At 37.4% G+C, this 19,042-nt stretch overlaps 1 protein-coding gene across 1 annotated transcript in view; it reads left to right on the top strand.

The window, feature by feature from the left end:
- MYO3A (myosin IIIA) overlaps positions 1–19,042 on the top strand; it is a 104,554-nt gene that overhangs the window by 15,750 nt on the left and 69,762 nt on the right. Inside the window, exons 3-4 of the mRNA XM_054273944.1 lie at positions 6,828–6,932; positions 7,710–7,809. Coding sequence (XP_054129919.1) covers positions 6,828–6,932; positions 7,710–7,809 — 205 coding nt within the window. The remainder of the gene's footprint in view (positions 1–6,827; positions 6,933–7,709; positions 7,810–19,042) is intronic.

Here is a 19,042-nt window from a genome sequence, read left to right as displayed (position 1 = left end):
GTACCTGTACTTACGAAAAATAATGTAAAAGTACAGGAAAATACCAGGGTAGCTGGCAGTTCTTTAAACACATTAAAAACACAATAACAAATTAGCTGGTGCAGAGAAAAATAGAAGCACAGTAAGAGACTAGTAAGAATGCAATTTCAGAATGCCTTCAAATAGGAGAAACAAAAATGCTCTCTAAAGCATTTAAAGACAAGTTCAGAGGGTCTAATGTGGAGAGTGGTAAAGACAAGGTTACTAGAGAAATGAGATACAGGAATACTTAGTATTTGTCTTTACAAAGCAGGGAAAAATAATGTCCTGGGAAATACAGATCAATCTTCTTAACTTTGATACCCACAATGGTTCCTGAACAAATTAATAGAAACCACTGTAGGACATGCAGAACCCCGTAACGTAAGTGGTCAACTTGGACTGGACCAGAACAAATTATATTAGTACAATGTAATCTTTTAACCTGATAATGTGTCTTTTGTGACGGTTTTATGTGGTCCCATGTGACATGCTTGTGAGGAAAATGTGGAAATACAGAAATTTCACAAAAACAATAAAACAAATTACCTCTTTTTCACAAAACTGGATTTAGTTCACTTTTAGGCTGGGAAAATCTCAAGTGGGCATCTGCTTTTGGTCTGTTTCTGTTCAGTAATAACTTGAGTGATGAAAAAAAGTCCACATAAAAAGTTGAAGTAGATACCCAGTTTAATTACAGGCACATTGGGGAATAGCATCAGATTCACAGTTGTGAATAGCAGAGAAATTTTTTTGAATCACAGAAGAGAGATTCATGCAAAATACTACTATCCATAGAAAGAAGAAATGGGACATACCTGACCAGGCTGTGGTTCTGCAGAAAGGGTTTCTCTGTAAAGTGGAGATTATTATGGTCTGCTCATCTTTTCTCGGCTAAGACAAGACTTCCAAGGAATTCTGTATGCAGTTTGGGCAAAATGTCAGTGGCAAATTGAAGACAGTCCAAGCTGAGAAAATGTGGAGAATTTCAAAAGGTTACAACAATCAACCCTGTACAGCATAAAATAAGAGAAAAAAATGGTGTATCATGACAGTAGTCTGACAGAGATGAAGATAGAAAATAATGATAATTTATTATCAGATACTGCTGAAAGGAAGGGCAAAAGTAATGCAGTTTTGTTGGAAGCAAAAAGGATTCAGGTTGGATAGCAGGAAAAATGCTCTATCAGGCTAGAGAAACACAGAAACATGCTACTCAGAAAGACTGGAATCTTCCTCAATGAGCAATTTTTAGGAGCAAGTTAGGCATATATCTGCCATATCTGAAAATACAGGTCTCTACACAGTGTGTATGCGATGGACTAAGTGATTTCTTGAGATCCCTTTTACTCCTCTGCTTCTGTAATTTTATGATTACAAACCAGCAACAACTAAGAATCTTCTGTTCTTACAGCAGTCAGTCTTAAAAAAAAGGTGCAGTCAGCTCAGAGACTGGCAGTGCTGCTTAGGAGGGCAGGTCAGATTATTGATCTATTCTAAGAACAGGGAAAAAATATATAGTTCAGTGCCATGATGCTTTTAGCATTCCTATATGTGATAACATTAAAGCAAGGTTGGACTTTTTTTCATAACTATAATTCATTCATGACATGAATTGTGCATTGTGTGATGTGCTGCCCAGTCATTTAGGTCTGAGCAGCCTGTAAAGATAGGGAAGGCAGTAATTGTAGTTGTCCCATTGTTTGCATCCAAGCTACTGAAGTAAGATGAAAGCACCTTGACAACTGCAGGATGCAAGCAAACAGTACCTGAGAGCTTAGTACAGATGCATAAGTCAGGAACAGTTGGATGATTAAAGGCTCTAATGGCCCCAGCAAAAGTGCAGCTGATGGTTTTCTTAAAAGGGGAGCTGATACTGAATCTTCAATGGGCATCAGAATCGAGAGGAGCTGAAGAAGAAAAATGTGTAACTGGGTCAGGTGAAGAGTGACTAAGACCTAAAAAGAACATCTGCATGACTGAGATGTGATGGCAATTTTAAGTGACATTTCATGGGTTTAGGATCATACTTTTCTATATTTTTTTTTTGCTGAAGATAGCTTAGCATACTAATAGCTCGATTATAGTGGCACATGGTTGTGGCAGATGGGTGGGTGGAGAACTGCATGTCATCCCAGTATGAGTCTTTGCCTTTTTGAGTGCCGGAAAATCATAAGGGAGGAGCCCTTTTCTACCACTGTAGAAGATTCCTAAGCACCTCTTTTGGTACAGCTATGCATGGCCATCAGAACTACGGCTCTTTCAGGCAGATTTTTATATGAAGCAAGATTTATATTAAATTTTTATTTCCATTGGTTCAGGTATGCAAGATTTCCTTCATTCTTCCCCACTCTTTCTGCTGTTTGAAAATCCAAATCCAGACTGGGAACTGAATATTGTAAAATTCATATATTCTGAACCATATAAAATTACAGCATGGAGGGGACCTTTGGAAGTTATTTGGTCCAACCCCTTGTTCAAACTCTATTAACTTAAATGTTACAAGTTTGTCTTTTCAATTCAAGTTTGAATATATCCAAGGACGGACATAGCACAGATTTAGTGTGTAATCTTTCCCAGTGCTTAACTGAGTGGGAAAATTTTTCATTTATGTCCAGTAGGAAACTCCTGTCTTGCAGTGGGGGGTTTTTGCCTCTCATCCTTTGCTGTGTGACACTAGAAAGAATCTGTCTCTGTCTTCTCCACCTCATTTTAGGTAGCCTCAAGCCTTCAATTTACCCTCCTTTTAGTTGCTTGTTTTTGCACATAATATTTGCATTCTATTGATACAGGCACTGAAAAAATTGCTGGTAAGCAAAAAATACCTCTAAATCACAAGGGGACAATAGAATAAGTGACCAATATTAATTTGATGAAAATTGCCCATGTGGGAAGTTCTGACATTTCTAAGTTACTTCCCTGTGGGAAAATCATGAATATCTTCCCTTCCTGTGTTGCACAGGCTGGACATTTCAGGAGTCTGTCCCTTTAAGCTGAGTATATTCAAAGCTAAATGGGGCTTCCATCTGAAATAAACCACAAGAAATGTTTCTGTGTATGCAAGAGAATGTGTGTGAATGTATGGGGGTTTCTAGTGTGGGACAGAAAAATAGACTTATGATCCTCTCCTCCCAGAAGAGGCCATGTCTCGTGACAGGAGAAATGTCATTTGATTTGGAGAGTTGCTTTGACCTTCAGGGTCAGCCCTACCCTGGGCCAGGGTTCAGACAGACCCATAGCTCCTGCTCTATGGCTGTCCCAAATTCTCTGTGCATTTGTTGTTCTTTGCTTAGTGCTTGTCATCAAGTTGTTCTGAGGAGATTTTACCAAATGCTGTAGAGCAAATGACACAGACTGGTCAGCTGTTTGATCATGTAAATTCACAATGTTTGCAATAAAGTAATAGCCACCATCATCTCCCTTCTCTAGATGCTTCACTGAAAACTGGAGAGATCTTTTTAAAAAATTATCTCTGTTGCCTTCATGATTTCTTGTCATCCAAGCATTTCAGTTGACTTAACTTGAACTGAGCAGCTTTGCTAAGAGGCTTAGCAGTGTTTTTACTGTGGACAGCATGCTACTAAGAAGCAGCAGATATCATAATTATAAGCTGCAATATTTAACAACACCCCAGGAAACTTTCTGTCTGGCAGTACTGCTAAATAACATTTATCCCATAATCTCTCATTAAAGGATTGTATAAATCAAGGTTATGTGATTTTTAAAATGATTTAGGGTTTTTTACTCCTATAAGTTTCTATGGACTAAATTTTGATCAACAACCCCAAGGATAATTTATTTCCTGTCTACTCAAACTCCCAAGCAAGCATGGTCCAGCACCATATTGGGCAGGAGTATTGTAACTTTCTGTAGCTTCTAGTTTTGAGATAGAAGAGAAGAGCCACACTCATTAGGAGGTGGATGTTTTTGAGGTGTTTATGATACCTCTGGATTGAGTACACATGCAGCTTGATGGCCTCAGTCAGGAGAAAGAATCACCGTTTCAGCTTTAGTTATGTGCAGTTTTTTGGGACATGTAGCAGCTTCACCTCCAAAAAATGCATAGTAGATATAGGAAATTAGGGCAGATACAAGATTTTAGCCATGATGATAAAAATAGAACAAAGTTAATACTAACCTGTGTCATCGTTGTCGTCATCATTCTCCCTCCCGCCCACACAGTGTAGAGCCCACACATGCAGTGTCTGCCATAATCTCCTTTTCTAATTGTGGTTGTATTCCAATAATCCCTTTTCCTACTTATAGCTGCTTGCATTCTAATACCCAGCCTTTTTTCCCCTCTTCCTCCTATGCTGATGGTCTCAGAAAAATATTTATTGTCTGATGTAAGTGAAAGTACAGCTCTATAACATCCTCAGCTGAACTCTGTCTAAGCAGCCACCCTGCCTTGGGAGTTGGTGGAGCGTTTCCATGGTGGTAGGGCTGACTTCTGAGTTCTTTATTTCAAGACCAGTTTAGCTGACCTTTTTTATACCCAGGCTCAGTTTTTGTTTTGTCTAAAATAATCACAGTTTTAATATCTTACCTTACCTGATATTTTAAGTAAGTTTTATCTTACAATGCAGATATTTATCTCATAAAGAGGATTTATATCTTATGAGAGTAGTAAAAAAATTAGAGCATCATGTTAAAGAAAGGGAAAATTAATATTGCTGACCCAGGCAAATAAATTCAGTATTGGCTTTACTGCCTAAGCTTTAAAGAGGCTGATTTCTGAGGTGTAGTTTCTCCCTTCTTCTGCCTAAAAAAAGAATATATTCATTTCTGCATTGGTTTGATTTACACTGAATAGGTATACAGCTCTGTAAAGAAAAAAGATCCATCTGTTAGAGGCAAAATATAATATGAGATAATGAAGAAAAATAATTTGAAGACTATCATATATGTAATGTATTTCACAATTGGTTTGTTATTTGTCAGATAGTTTCAGTGCTCTGCAAGAGCTTTAAATTAACCAGAATTAATAATCCATTGATTTGATTAAATATGTTGGTGATGTGCCAAAGTTAAAATGATAGAAACCCTGAAAAAAAAGTCATTGTGAAAAAATAACTAACTTGAAAAAGTCAGTGTAGAAGGCAGACCAGCATGGCTAATGACAATAAATGAAATCCTGCTTGGGAATCTGATCCTTATCCAGCAAAGCATTTAATCCCATCATTTAAGCATATGAGTTCTTCCCTCTCTAAGCATGCATATTGTCCCACTTAGGTAAGGGTGAGGTTAAGTGAGTTCCAGGACTGTTGCCATAGAGCTCAGCCCCTGTCAGACCAGAGCCTTTGCTGCCCTGATGGGGGACACATCTTGCAACAAGAGTTATGTATTGAATGGCATTTCTGTAGGCATTCCTGTGGTGCAAGTTCAGAGCAGCCTAGGGGTTTCAAAGATAGTCAGAGAGATATTGTTATGTTTGGGTACAAAGGGATAAAAAATGCTTCTTACTGTAAGGTACAAGTCTTTTTTTAATTGCAGCACAGAAAAAATGTAGGGGGTAAAGAAGAAAGATGAAAAATACACACATACAAAAGAATCTGATGTCTAGAATTCTGCAGTTGAAAGGTTTTACTGTAAATTATGCTTTTGATTTGGATATACTTCAAATGTAGTGCAAAGGAATTACTGGTTTGTGCTGCATTGTTAAAACAGCTTACATGGAAATTTAGTTTCATGTGAAAAGCTACTAAATGATAATACTGTGTAAGAATAAAAGTTTATTTTATTGTTTTATTGGAAGCAGCTACTCTTTTACAGAGGCAAATGGCTCTTCAATCAATGAGTATTGTCAGGTGCATTATGGATAGTTTAAGGGCTTAAGTGCCTATTTCATCTTTGCAGACGTGTAACTCCTACAGTAGTAGGTACCCACTAAAGTTACATTGTTGCTTATTCCAGCAGACAAATTGTAAATTATAAAAGTGAACATAAGAAGTACTGCAGTCCAAACTAATCTGCTGGTAATGTGTGCTCACTGTCATTTCTAGAGAGCAAGGCCAGGTCTCTTTTCCCCACATAAATGGGACAGGACAGGGGTTTGCAGGAGTCTGGCTGGGCGCTCTCCTCTGGAGAGTGGGAGAGGATTGTCCAGAGCAGACTGTGGCTCTACATCTGGAACAAGGAGCTAGCAGGGCTGATGCAACAAGGGCTATAATTAATCCTACACCCACAGCCCACCTTGTTTCAGTGGGAGACCTTTCTTTCCACAGTGCTTTCATCATATTCCACAATGCCCATGCCTTGTGTATCACATCTCCCTGTGCTAGGAATTAAGTGCTGCTAGGCATAAAAGGCAGCTTTACCCTTGGTAGGTTTCATGCTGGGGAAATTTTTCTGCTGCCTGTCTGCTGATGACTTAAATCCATTTTTTCTTTACATAGCTTTTGTACCTGAGAATTGATGTTGCAATAATCTGCATTGGTAGCGAGTTCCACATGATGAATATAAGAAGCAATTAGTATGCCCCACAAAACATGCCTTCACAGCTAATTTATTGCATTGTAATCTACTTCTGTTTCAGTGAAAAGCAATCATGGATATAGGAAAACAAAGAGATACACTACTATACTTGTGTTTGGACAAGAAGAATTAAATGCAGAAAGTAGTGAAAAATAATTTGCAAAAATTTCCGTGTATGTTATTTGTATAAATAGTAGACTTAAGGAAAAATTTGTGGTTTGTCAGTTTAGTAGAATCTCATTTGGCTACAGATACAAAAAAATACTGAAAATGAAAACCAGGTGGCTACCCCAACACTCCTTAATTCCTTTTTATATTCCCCTTATGTTTTGTAGCTGTGCAATGGTGGATCTGTGACTGATCTTGTGAAGGGATTTCTGAAGAGAGGCGAAAGGATGAATGAACTTATAATTGCTTACATTTTACGTGAAGCTCTGATGGTAAGATAGGCTTTCAATGAAAGGACAGTCAATAATCAGCTCATAGTTTTTTCTTTAAATGAATGAAGATCATGTCCCCACTAACACAGCTCACTATCTTGTATTATAGCAGTGTTTAATGAAATCAAGGCAATGTGTAATTAGGATGGTTCTTTTTAAGCAGGCAAGGTAAAGAGCAGTCAATCTATTCATTTCACTATTGATAGAATGAAAATTGATTTCTGACCATTGATCAATTTTCTTGGCAAATACAGTTCAACATCAAAATTGCTTTTCTTTTAAGAAATAGCAGAAATACCATCAAAATACTGTTCAGCCTCTTGTGTTTGGATCAAAACTGTTTTTGAAGTAAAATAATCCACAAATAATCTAACAAATTCAAATCCTGCTACAAGAATTTGGTTCTGCTCATTAGGATCAACTGTATTTATTTATCATTTTCTTATAAGTAAAATTTTTCTTTCTCTGGCAGAATTTAGGATTCAGTAGTTTTCTTTGAGTTTATGGTTTAAAGTTATTATATGTAGGTTTATAGTGATATTTTTATGCTTTCATCTTAAAATTTCTATTTGTCATTAAGTAGAGCAATGAAATAATAGTTTTTCTTTGTCATGTGGCAAATGGTTTTGCAGTAAGAATGACATCCCTATGGTTTTGGATTAAAAAAAATAAGTTTCAAGTATTTTTCATGCTTTTCCACTACCTTGTTGTTTCTGCAAATGTAATATGGAGGATAGAGCTGTTGTTAACAGTTCATGTTTACTTCTCACCTTCCAGGGACTTCAGCACTTGCATGAAAACAAAACTATCCACCGTGATATTAAGGGAAATAATATTCTTTTGACCACTGAAGGAGGAGTCAAGCTTGTGGATTTTGGTATGTGATGTTTACTTATATATACAATTTTTTACACCTGAAGCATGGAAAATAGAGTAAATAAACCAGAAAATATTAACTGTGTTAATTTTTTGTTAAAAACCACTTGAATAACCAATGTTACTTTTTAAAACTTGATAGATATTTTAGTAATTTTGATAATGCTGTTTCAATAGCATGGCTAAAAAGCAGGAATTATAATACGGTGGTGGTAAGTGCCAAATGCCTCGAGGCACAGAGTAAGTGAAATGGCAAAGCAAGAATATAGGATTCAAAATAAGGTTTATGTTCAGTTTCTCCAGGAACCACACACTGGTTCACTGGAATTAGGAGCTGATAGTAAAAAGCTTCATGTTTTATAGGAGAGCATTTAAAACTTAATAGGTGTTGTGAAGAATGGGAGAGCTCCATCTCAGACACATATACTTCCTTTATTTGATTTAAAACAAAACAAGAGATATTTGAAGGCAGTAGAGGGAGAAATATTATATAGGTAATCCCAACTTTATAAAGTCTGGGAAGACAGATTTTGGCAAATCTAAATCTGAGATTTGGCATTAAAAGAGTCAGTTGAAGCCTGTTAGGACTAAAAGGATTCCCGAATGCTCCCATCTTTGGTGTCACCACCAAAAAGGAAGAGCAGAGTAATGGATAAGTGGATGCAACCTGTTATTTATCAGCAATACCACAGACATTTACCTAAAAGGTTAGGTTCGACTTTTGTTTCATATGAGGGGTATAAAAATTTGCAGTGCTTGTTGTTATGAGCTATTATGTTCATAACTTCATAACACTGCCTTTTTATGTTAAAAGTAAATTTATTGGTCGCTATTTCACAGCACAACAGACAACTGTAAATATGTTTAATTCAGCAGATGGAAAGGAAAGTGTTTGTTTTTCCTTTGTCCTCCTATTTTGTTCATGATTCTGATTTAATTGATGTATAACAATTGTTTAAACTAATCATGGGATTTTAACTCTCTTTAGTATAGTATCTTCCAGCCAGTAGGTTGTATTTATGAAACTCTCATGACTTCACACACAAATTCCCAAAACTGTTAGGTTTAATAATTACTTTGAAATGTCATGTATTTATTTTATATTCCTCAGATAAAATCTTCCATTGAAAAATCTTCGTATTTCCTAAATCATCTGCAGTATACTTACTAGTATTTTCTGGTAGTCTGGAAGTTTATTGTGAGGCAAAAATCAGTATTTTTGCACACAGGCTTTTAATTTGTTGTGGAAAAAAAATTTAAGGTGCTGGAGGCAATTAGAGGATCAATGCTTCTGAAAATGAAATCACTTATCAAAACTTACAAGCTGTAGGGATGAGGACCTGAATTTTTTATTCCCCAGGTACTGCAATCTCCTGATAAGGCTGTAATTGAAAAATAATCTTCAGTTCTTGTGGGAAAATTGTGATGCCAAAATACAGATTAGAACATGCACAAGAAACAAATATACCTACACACACATTTATGTGGGCTCAAAAGGAGCCTGCAATAGCTGCAGTCCGTCCTCTCAAAGGAATATACAAATGGAGTAAATTGATATTTTAGCTTTGGAGTAGATTGATATTTTTCCTGGCTTTCCCCCACCTCCCCAGGAAGAAAAACAATCTGAAGCCAATAATGAGTAGTTTCAGATGGAATAAACTTATAGTCTTCATAAAATCATCATGGAAGATGTACCATTCACCATTCAAGCTGCTGCTTAAGGTATTCAGCTGGGATTTGTGGGATTTGTGTCTTCTACTTAAGGGGATTTAATCCCACATTAATCAGATTTCAAGATCATTTTTTAGCCAGGAATGTGAGTTGATAAAAATCTCTCATGTTGGCATTGCTACAGACTGTTGTACATAAACATTTATTGGATCTGGGACTTAAACTCAGCAACCTTTTATTATACAAGCCTATAAAATTGACAGGCTACAGAGTAAGATAGACATGGAGGCATAGTGTCTTTTTCACCCAGTAAATACTCAGAGGAAGCAAAATTTTTGATTTAGGCTGAACCAATTATTACATGGGGCAAACAAACACAAAAAAATCCCAACCAAATAATCACATCACCCTTTCTAGCATGCGCACAGCTTTTCTGTGTGGAGAGGGGAACAGAGGCAGGGAACCAAGGACTCCTTCAACCACCAAACACACATGACCAAGGCAGTGAGCCTTTCCCAAGATAACTTTATCTGCACCATCCTCTTGCATGCATGGGATGTTCCTGAAGAAGCCTTTGCTGTCCTCCCCTGATACTATTTATGGTGGTTTTCTTTCTTCTAAACATAAGCCCTGTGTCTGAAACATGGGCTTGTGAAGTGCCTTATGGAACACAAAACTAGAAAAAAACCTATTCTTAGTCTGCATGTGCTGTGCAATCAGTTAGCTTTTTTAGTCCTCTTTTTAAAGTACATTTAGGAACATTTTAAGAGTCATAACTGAAAAAACAATTACATTCTAGTGAATTAAATCATGCTTGAAAATGGCTTTTTTTCCTTCATTGCTTTTGAGCTCCTTGAACTTGGTGTATAGTGTTCTGCCATGGTGAATCCTTCCTTGCACTGCAGTACAAACTTTTCAGAAGTAAAAACTTTTCAGAAGCTTCATTTTGTGACACAATTTATCCACATTGCTTTGTGGTCATTGCATCATAGGTATTTATGTATGCTGGAACCATAGTTTCTGAACACTGCACAGTCTATAATGGATAACCATCACAACACCCTTATGGAGAAGTAAATTACTTTAATTCCCAGTTAACAGCTGGGGATCTGAAACTTTGAGAGACTGAATTGCTTGAGGTGTCACAGAAAATGTAGGGAAAACTCTTCCAAATCCAGGCTAACTCTCTGAACAGTTTGCCTTTCTACAGGTACTAACAGTTAAAGAGATAGATTTTGAAAGAATACCACAGCCCCACTGCCATGCCTCACTCAGACTGCTTTGGAGAGTGAAATTTTTGCTTTCTCTTAAATTCTGCTGCAATATTGTTTAATCACCCAGTAACATTCTCATATCTAAGAAACACGCAATCCCAATATAGATTAATGATTATGTCAAATACGTAAAGGAGGCCCAGAAGAAAGTTAGAGAGAGACTATTTACAAGAGCATGTAGGGACAGGACAACGGGGAATGGCCTCAACTGAAAAAGAGTAAGTTTAGATTAGATATTAGAAAAAAAAAATCTTTGCAATGAGGGTGGTGAGGTGCTAGAACAGTTTTTGCTCAGAGAAGTTGTGATGGCCCATCCCTGGAAGTGTTCAAGACCAGGTTGGATGGGCTGGATGGGCCTCTGAGAAACCTGGTCTAGTGAACAATGTCCCTGCCATGGCAGATGAGTTTGAACTAGATGACCTTTAAGGTCCCTTGCAACCCAGGACATTCTGTAACATCCCACAACAATGCTTCTGGAGCTTAATTGCTTAGCAAGGAACTGTCAGATAAAGTTTTACTTTAAACTGTCCAAGCCACAAAAATTTTGAAATACTGTTACCAGGGATGCATCCTCTGGCCTTGCATCCATCTGGTATGATAATTTAGATCAGCAGAGAGAAACAAAAATATTTTTATTTTTTACAGAAAATGAGTACCAGCCAAGGGGATCTACTGTGAGAATGTCTACTGATCACAGATTCAGTCTAAAAAGTCATTAAACATCTAAATATATTAATAGTCCATATTCTCTTTGTAAGACAAGGCTGACTGAAGGCGTTTTCACTTCCTGAACATTTGTGGGAATTAGCTCCTAAGCTGTTCTGATAGAAAAGCTTTGAGGTAGGATGTTCTGCCTGAGAATTGCAGCAATTAGGATTCAAGGAAGGAATACCCTCTACCACTTTATATAGTTGCATTATATTCAAGTGTAGCTGCTATGTTTTCACTACAAGATAGAGATTTGGTAGAAAAATATACATTTACATTAAATTCATTGTAGCACTTTAAAGAGTGACTGCTATGTAATCTCTTATATAGAAAGAACTGAAGGCAGGTAAGGTGTGAATTAAATTCTTTTTTTGATAAATATTCCTAATTATATTCAGTTTCATATTACTGTTCTGTGGAGAAAGTCTTTTACATTTGTTTCAGAACTTTGGTGGCACACAGTGGGTTGATGTTAAAAAGACAGATTTCAAATAAAACTTTAGCCTCTAAAGGTGCAGGAAAATAATGTAATGAAATTTAAAGAAATTAATTTAATGCCTGATACCTTTTGAAAGTCAAGTGACAAGTTTATATGCAGACTTTTCTGCCTAAATATCTAAGTGTCTGATCTTTTTTCATCAGTTAAAAAAGCTGGCCTGGAGTCATTTGAACACACAGCACACCTCATCTGTACTAAAAATTCATAAATTCATCTGCATTTTATAATGTGCAACCAATTTCATGGGATACTAAAGGTTGTAAAATCTACTTCGGGTGACAAATACTTGCTTCTTTGGATAGTCCCTCTCAATTCAGTTTCTTTTCTTGAAATCAGGATGTTGCACAGGGCCTTTCATGCATTAATGTCAATCTAAGCCACAACTCTATAAGATGTGGATTCAAAATGGGAGAAGAGATATTTAGCTTTATTATTATTATTATTGTTGTTGTTGTTGTTACTTTAACTTTGGTCTGAAAAAGTCTGAGTGACATTTCATTTGAAATTATTTGAAATTATTTCTGAAATCCCCTGCCATTTCAGTGCTTCTGGGAGCTCAAAAGCCACGGCTTTTCATGCTTTTTTTTTTTTTTTTTTATCAAAGAGGATCCTAGAGGACACAACTCCCTATAAGCAAAGTAGACAAGTTTCTGATGTCCCAGAAGCCATGGAGGAAAGAACCATTTTTCCACTAAAAGCTGTGTGAAACACCTACGGTCACGTGGCAAAGTGATTCTTTTAGCTAAAAAGAGGGGACTGTAAGGCTGATGGAAAATTTCTCTTTAGCTATATTTTTGAGAGTTGACCTTTAGGCTGATATTCTTTACCAAGAGACAGGTAGCTCATACTTCTTCAGGACTACTGAAACCTGCTTTGCCAGACTAGAAATATCTCAGGATGAGTAGCTGTTGCCTTGGAAATGTCCAGAAAAAAATATAAATTATACTTCCCCACTTAAGAAATGCATATTTTTCCAACAGCACTGTTTCTTTCTGAAGGCCATGCCTGTCTGTGCATCAAACATACTTTCATACCATGTGTAATTGGACCTTTGCTGTTATTACCAGGAAGGGTCACTGGGAAAAAAAGTCAGACATCTAGATTGGTATCAGAAATATTCAAGTACCTGTAAGGAAAATAAAATGTGGGTAGACTCATTAAATCTTTAGAATTCGAGCCTACTTTTAGGCAAAAGAGATCCCATGATTCCTCATAGTTTGCCCAGTAGTGTAACTGTGGGAAGGGGATATGGAAAGGGTTGGCACTATACATTTTCAGTTTCTTCTTAGTTGTTTTGTTAATACTACCTAAAACTCTCCATCACTAGAGGCTCTGGATAAGCAATACATAGGAAAGATCTATGTTTTTTAATATGTAAAGGAGGTTCCAGTGGAAAACATGGAAAAAAGGTAATGCAATCTCACTGCTGCTGGCAGATGGTGGAAAAATACAAGCTGTGTTGCTGCAGTTAATAGAATGTCTTCAAGTGTTCCTTTAGCACTGTGGATGAATAGGTTGCATAATTAAAACATGTATTGTAATATTAATGGAATATATAGTGAAGCTAGGGTGATTTTCACACTTTAAACACACTTAGTTTGCATTTTTCTGCTTTTGTGTCATGTTGGATGTTGTTTGTGAATATTGTCTTGGCATTCCAAATGCAGTTTCAGATATCCCACTTTGCATATAGCTAGCACAGTTTTATCATGGACAGTAGCCAGGGTCAGCTAGAGATTTACCCTGAGAAAAACTCATTGGGGGAAGAATGAATTGGGGAAGGGAATATGAATTGCTCTATTTAGACGTACTGATATTGCTTTGTTTAATACTTGAACTATTGTTTCTATGTAGTTTGGGAGCTGACAGAGGTCAGTGTTTGTGTTTGGAATGTAATTTAGTTATTATTTTGCTATGGGGGGAATGATCATTTTTCCTTTAAAGCTATTTGAAGTATTTCAAAGTTAAGAAAAAAAGAAATCTTAATACAGGCATTCCTAGATGGCCTTGTTATTATTCAAAATTGCAATTTGGTGGAGCTAGTCAATGGCAAGACACTGTTTCGTTAGTGTATTTTTAAACTCATTCTGTGTTTACTTTAAAATGTATTCATAATTTCATTTGGGCAATACTAAATGAAAGTATTAATTCCATATTTCCATTGAGTCATTAAAATAAATTTATTGGGGTTTTTTTCCTCTAGAAAGAGTTACTTTGCCAACATGCTGTATTGTCTCAGTAGTATACCACTTTTCCTTACAAATTATGGATTGTTAGTAGTGCTTTACCACTACTAGTGATCAATAACAATTGATCAACATGAGATAGAATGCACAGGTGTTTCTGTTAAGTATTGTTCCGTGATATTTATGTGTATTCTGCTACAGAAATACAGGCCAAAATATTTAAAATTCTGTCAATGTGCTAAAATGTTGAATTTTTGAAGTGTATCTGAGCCTGCAGCTGCTATAGTGGCAAAGCAAGAGAAGTAAAATCAGTTACCCTGTACAGCATGTCCAAAACAATGGAGACAGCCTCCATGGAATAATGAGTCCATGGAGGTACAACTACATCTTGATAATTCCATCTCTTTAATTGTTCATATCTCCTGGGATGAGGGAGCTTTCTGCTGGTCTGGTGGGGGAAAAGGCATCTGTAAATCTCTGGTCAGAGGTTGGGCAGGGAGCTCCAGCACTGGATGCCATCCTTTCACCGCAACACTTCACCAGCTCTTGTGTTGTCTTGCTGTGACACAGTGCTATGGCCATTCCTGGCATGACCTAAATGACCACAGATAGCCTTGTTAGAGGCAGTTTGTTGGCTGATCACAGCTCAGCCTGGCAAGTGCCTGGGCCATGTGGCATTGCAGAGGCCAAGAAGGCTCCCAAGGACTGTGCTCGGCTTGCACGTGGCACAGGTCGGGCTGCAGCAGAGGGAGTCTAGAGCCACCTTGTGCTCAGAGAATAGGTTGAGAAGTCAGTTGTGACTGATCCAAGTTCAAATGCTGGGGCATTTCCGTTTCTGTCCCTTTTAATATATGTCATCATTCCCAGCTTTGCATGTCCTGCTGACATTGAAGAGGAGCTCAGCATGACCTTGAGTAGTGTTCCAAACTTTTGTAGATGACTTATTCTGGAGTAGTAAGAATATCCTAGTGTGTCCTTTTGTGCTTGCCCTGCATTAGCTATAAATGCTGTCTGAATCATTCTGCAAAAATGAAACAATTAATTAATTTAATTTAATTTGAAAGTTCAAAAATAAAATCATTTTCTTTCTGCCCTTAGCTTACTTTAAGCAATGAGTCATAGCAAGATTTGTATTTGTCTTAGTCATTCTAGCATACATCCATAATAAAGCTGTCTGCTTCACTGGTTCAGATCAAAACCAGGCTGTTATTGTGTTGTTATTTCTGCATACCATATAGCATGACATTCACATGTTGGTGCTAAAATGCAGCAGGAGACATGGCAGAAGCCAATAAAAGTAAAAGACTTTAAAGAAAGCTTTCTTCATGAGCAGCTTGTCAAACTGCTTTGAACCCAATCAAGGTAATAATTCCAAATTTTCAACCCAGGGTTAGCAGGGATAAGATGGATTGCATTGACTTGAGCTGTGGAGCTTTTTCATTGTTGAATGTTTAATTCTTTGTTGAAGGCTTAGTCCTGAAAATTTTTTGGGGGGGCCATATTTGAATGAAAACCTTTGTGCTGTCCAGTCATAAAAAACAGAAATCATGTGGCCAAATGCTATATCCAGGATAAGCTGTTTCCTTGGTCTTTCAAATATTTTCTTCTATTAATTCACATAAAGATGTCACTGGTGGCTTAAGCATTAAAGAAGCTTGATGCTGAAAGCTGGTGTCAGATGCCAGAGACACATGAAGTGAGAAAATCGCCCTTTCTGGCCAGCAAAGACTTCCACTTGGTTTTGTCATGGGTCACAAAACAGTCATCTCTTGAGGTTATTAGAAACTCTCTAGTCTCATCTGTGTATACTAAACCCCATTCATTTTTTACCTGAAGATGGAACCCAGTGACTTATTTATACTCGAGTATTCCAGTCCTGAGGTAGTTTAAATATTCTGTTCCAACAGCATAGGTCTTTCCAGGATTATCATAACAGGAAAACCATGTCATAGAGCAATGAGAAAAATCTCCAGCGTTTTGCTAGTCATACAGGAAGAAAAAGCATCCTTTTTGGGTGTCAAAGCAGCAGTCAGTTTGGAATGAAAGGTATAAGAAAGGCAGCATCTGAGAAGGAGGAATTTCCTCACCATCAAACTGCACCAGATTGTGTGTAGCTGTACAAGTCCCTGAGGCTCTAGAGAAGAGTAGTTCTCCTATCCAAGTACATCTGGCCAATTGTGCAACAGGACAACAAATGTTTCTGTGCATCCCTTTCAGGAAACCAGCTGAAGCCCTGGAGCATGAGATTTGATTAGAATCATTGGTGGTGTGATGCACTGAACTGGCAGGAGCATGTGGAGGGGAGTCTGGTCACCTGCTCCACTGAAGGCCCAGTCTGTAAAATGAAAGATCTTGGATTTATTAAAGAAAGAAGTGGTATCAAGCCCTTTTGTTTGAAAAAAAGATTATAAATCTCACAAATGTAGTGAATGTTCTGCCTTTTATTTAGGGCACTGTTTGTCATTTTATTATCAGTATGTACCTATTAATGATTCTGTATCAGATTTAGGATTTTAATTTTTTTCCTTGTATGCTTAAAAATATTTTTTCTTTGTCTTGAAGCGTCATGGTGAGTTTACCATGAAAGCCACTGGACTTTCATTTTGTTAACATCCATTTATATTTCGCCCCCTGTATTTGATAGTACAGATTAACTTTTTTATCCCCTTTTACTCCACGTCTCTTGGTTTTGTAGTAAATGCCATGGATTTTTCTTCTCCCAGGCAGTTTATATATATGGTTTTCCTGGATATTAAGCTTTTGATCTTTCTGGGCCTTTTGGTTATTTTTGGGATATGTCTATTTCAGTTAAAAATTTGCATCTACATTGTGTGTTTTCCTGAGGGCTTGGGAAACACTAGTTTTCAACAGTAAAACACTATGTACATCAAAATAATACAGAAATATGGGGAATGTGGAAAAAGGACATGGAAAAGGTGGAGGCACTGAATCTCTTCTTTGCCACTTAGTCTTAACTTGTAATCCCAGATCCCTGAGATCAGTGGGGAACTCTGGAGCAAGGCAAATGTACCTTCAGTAAAGGGGGATCAGGTTAGATAACCTTTAAAAGAATTGGATGGACACATGTCCATGGGGCCTGCTGGGATGCACCCAGGAGTGCTGAGGGAACTGGCTGATCTCATTGCAAGATCACTGCCAATAATCTTTGAAGCATTTTGGAGATTGGAGGAGATTCCCGAAGTAATGAAGACAACTACTTTCATTTCAATCTTCAAAAAAGGCAAGAAGGAGGATTCAGAGAACTACAGTCTGGTCAAACCACTATGATCTCCATCACAGAAGGATGGCCAATAATTCTGGAAATAATTTCCAAACTGTGACAGACAAGAAGGTGATTGTGAGGAGGTTGCATGGATTTATGAACAGCAAGTCATGCTTCCTCATAACATAGCACCTTCCAACATAAAATACTGCTGAAAATTCTAATACTTTTGACTCATCATTTCAACTCTGTTTCCTATTTCTTGATTTCCATCTTATAGGTCAGAATCTGTTTTTTATTTCTAGACTTAACTTGAGCCCTTATCACTGACCAGAAGTTCTCAAGCATGCGTTTTTCACATCAGCTCACTATTGAGCTGTATAGTCTCTGTGCTCTTTTTATTTAAAAGTTTACTTTTGGAGTCAGTTTATAATCCATAAGGAATTTTGAATATTGACATTGTTTCAAAAAGGTTCTGAAACATCTCTTGTGAAGTCATCAAACCCACCATTTGTGTCCTTATGGTCTGTTAGTAACATTTTCAATTAAATGTCTTTATGCTTTCTCTTCATGATAAATAATTAAACCTGGGAGAAGCTCTTTGATCTCCTTTTACAGTCTTAGTGGGGATGCCACTATATGTGGTTGCATGTAGTTACATACCTGATGTGTTGTGATATTTGCCATTTGGACTACCTGAATTGCCTTGGTTTAGTCTTGTTCTTTCCCTGTTGTCTTCTGTCATTTTGTAGTATGAAGGAATTGCATGATTGAGGTTTTTCTTTGCATTTTGTATGCATTTCAGCTGACGTGTCTGAAATATTTTGTCTGGGTATGTATCATTATACCAATACAACCTGAAATAAGCAAACAAAGAAATCAATGTCAAGGGTATCAACAATTACAGAGGAATTAAGTTATAACTCCACCACGGTTGAGAGGGAAGTAGCTACTTCCCTGTCTGCATCCTGACAGGAATAGTGGCTTCTTCTCAAAGTGAAGCTTAAGGTGCTAAAGGAAAACCCGGGACCATTAGGACCTGCTGCCTCCAGATCTACTAAAAAAGTTGGTATTGAGTGATTTATAAAAGACTGATGTCACACCTTTGGGCAAAGAGATGTGGAAGGAGAGGCCACTTTTTGCATCATACAACATGGAACAAGAATGGCAAAACATACCCGCCAGAGAGCTTAAGGGGAATGCAGTGTGAAACACTGCTGCTGTTATACATCTGTTTCCCTAGGAGATTAAAAAAAGATTGGGAAATAATTCAAAGCATTTTGGCCTTTTTAGATCTGCAGAGTTAAGAGTGTGAGCAGTTTTTGGTCCAGACACTACCTTGAGGAATGATGGAGTTACATGTTCTTAATCTACAGAAGATCACAGTGAGGATGCTTTGGTAGTGAAGTGTACACTGAAGGCACAAATAAAGAAGGAAGAAATAGCTAAGGGAGTGTAAGCCCTTGGGGGTAAGGTCAAGGTCATTATGAATGAATGCAGTCTCCCTGCTGTGTGTCAAATGTAACATTAGTACAATTTACTAGGGCTGGCCCTTCCTTCACCAGCATCAGGCACTAAAATGGGCATACTGCTGTCACAGGACATCATCAAAAAGGGATGTTCTACAGCCTCTCAGTGTAGATCATAATGTTGTCTGCTCAGATTGGGCACTG

This window comes from Melozone crissalis, unplaced genomic scaffold, assembly GCF_028551555.1.
Source record: "Melozone crissalis strain CALT ecotype California unplaced genomic scaffold, PUWL_Pcris_2 ptg000016l_1, whole genome shotgun sequence".
NCBI classification, from domain to species: Eukaryota; Metazoa; Chordata; class Aves; order Passeriformes; family Passerellidae; genus Melozone; species Melozone crissalis.
The sequence above is the reverse complement of the archived record's forward strand: the minus strand, read 5'-3'. Positions and strand labels throughout refer to the sequence as shown.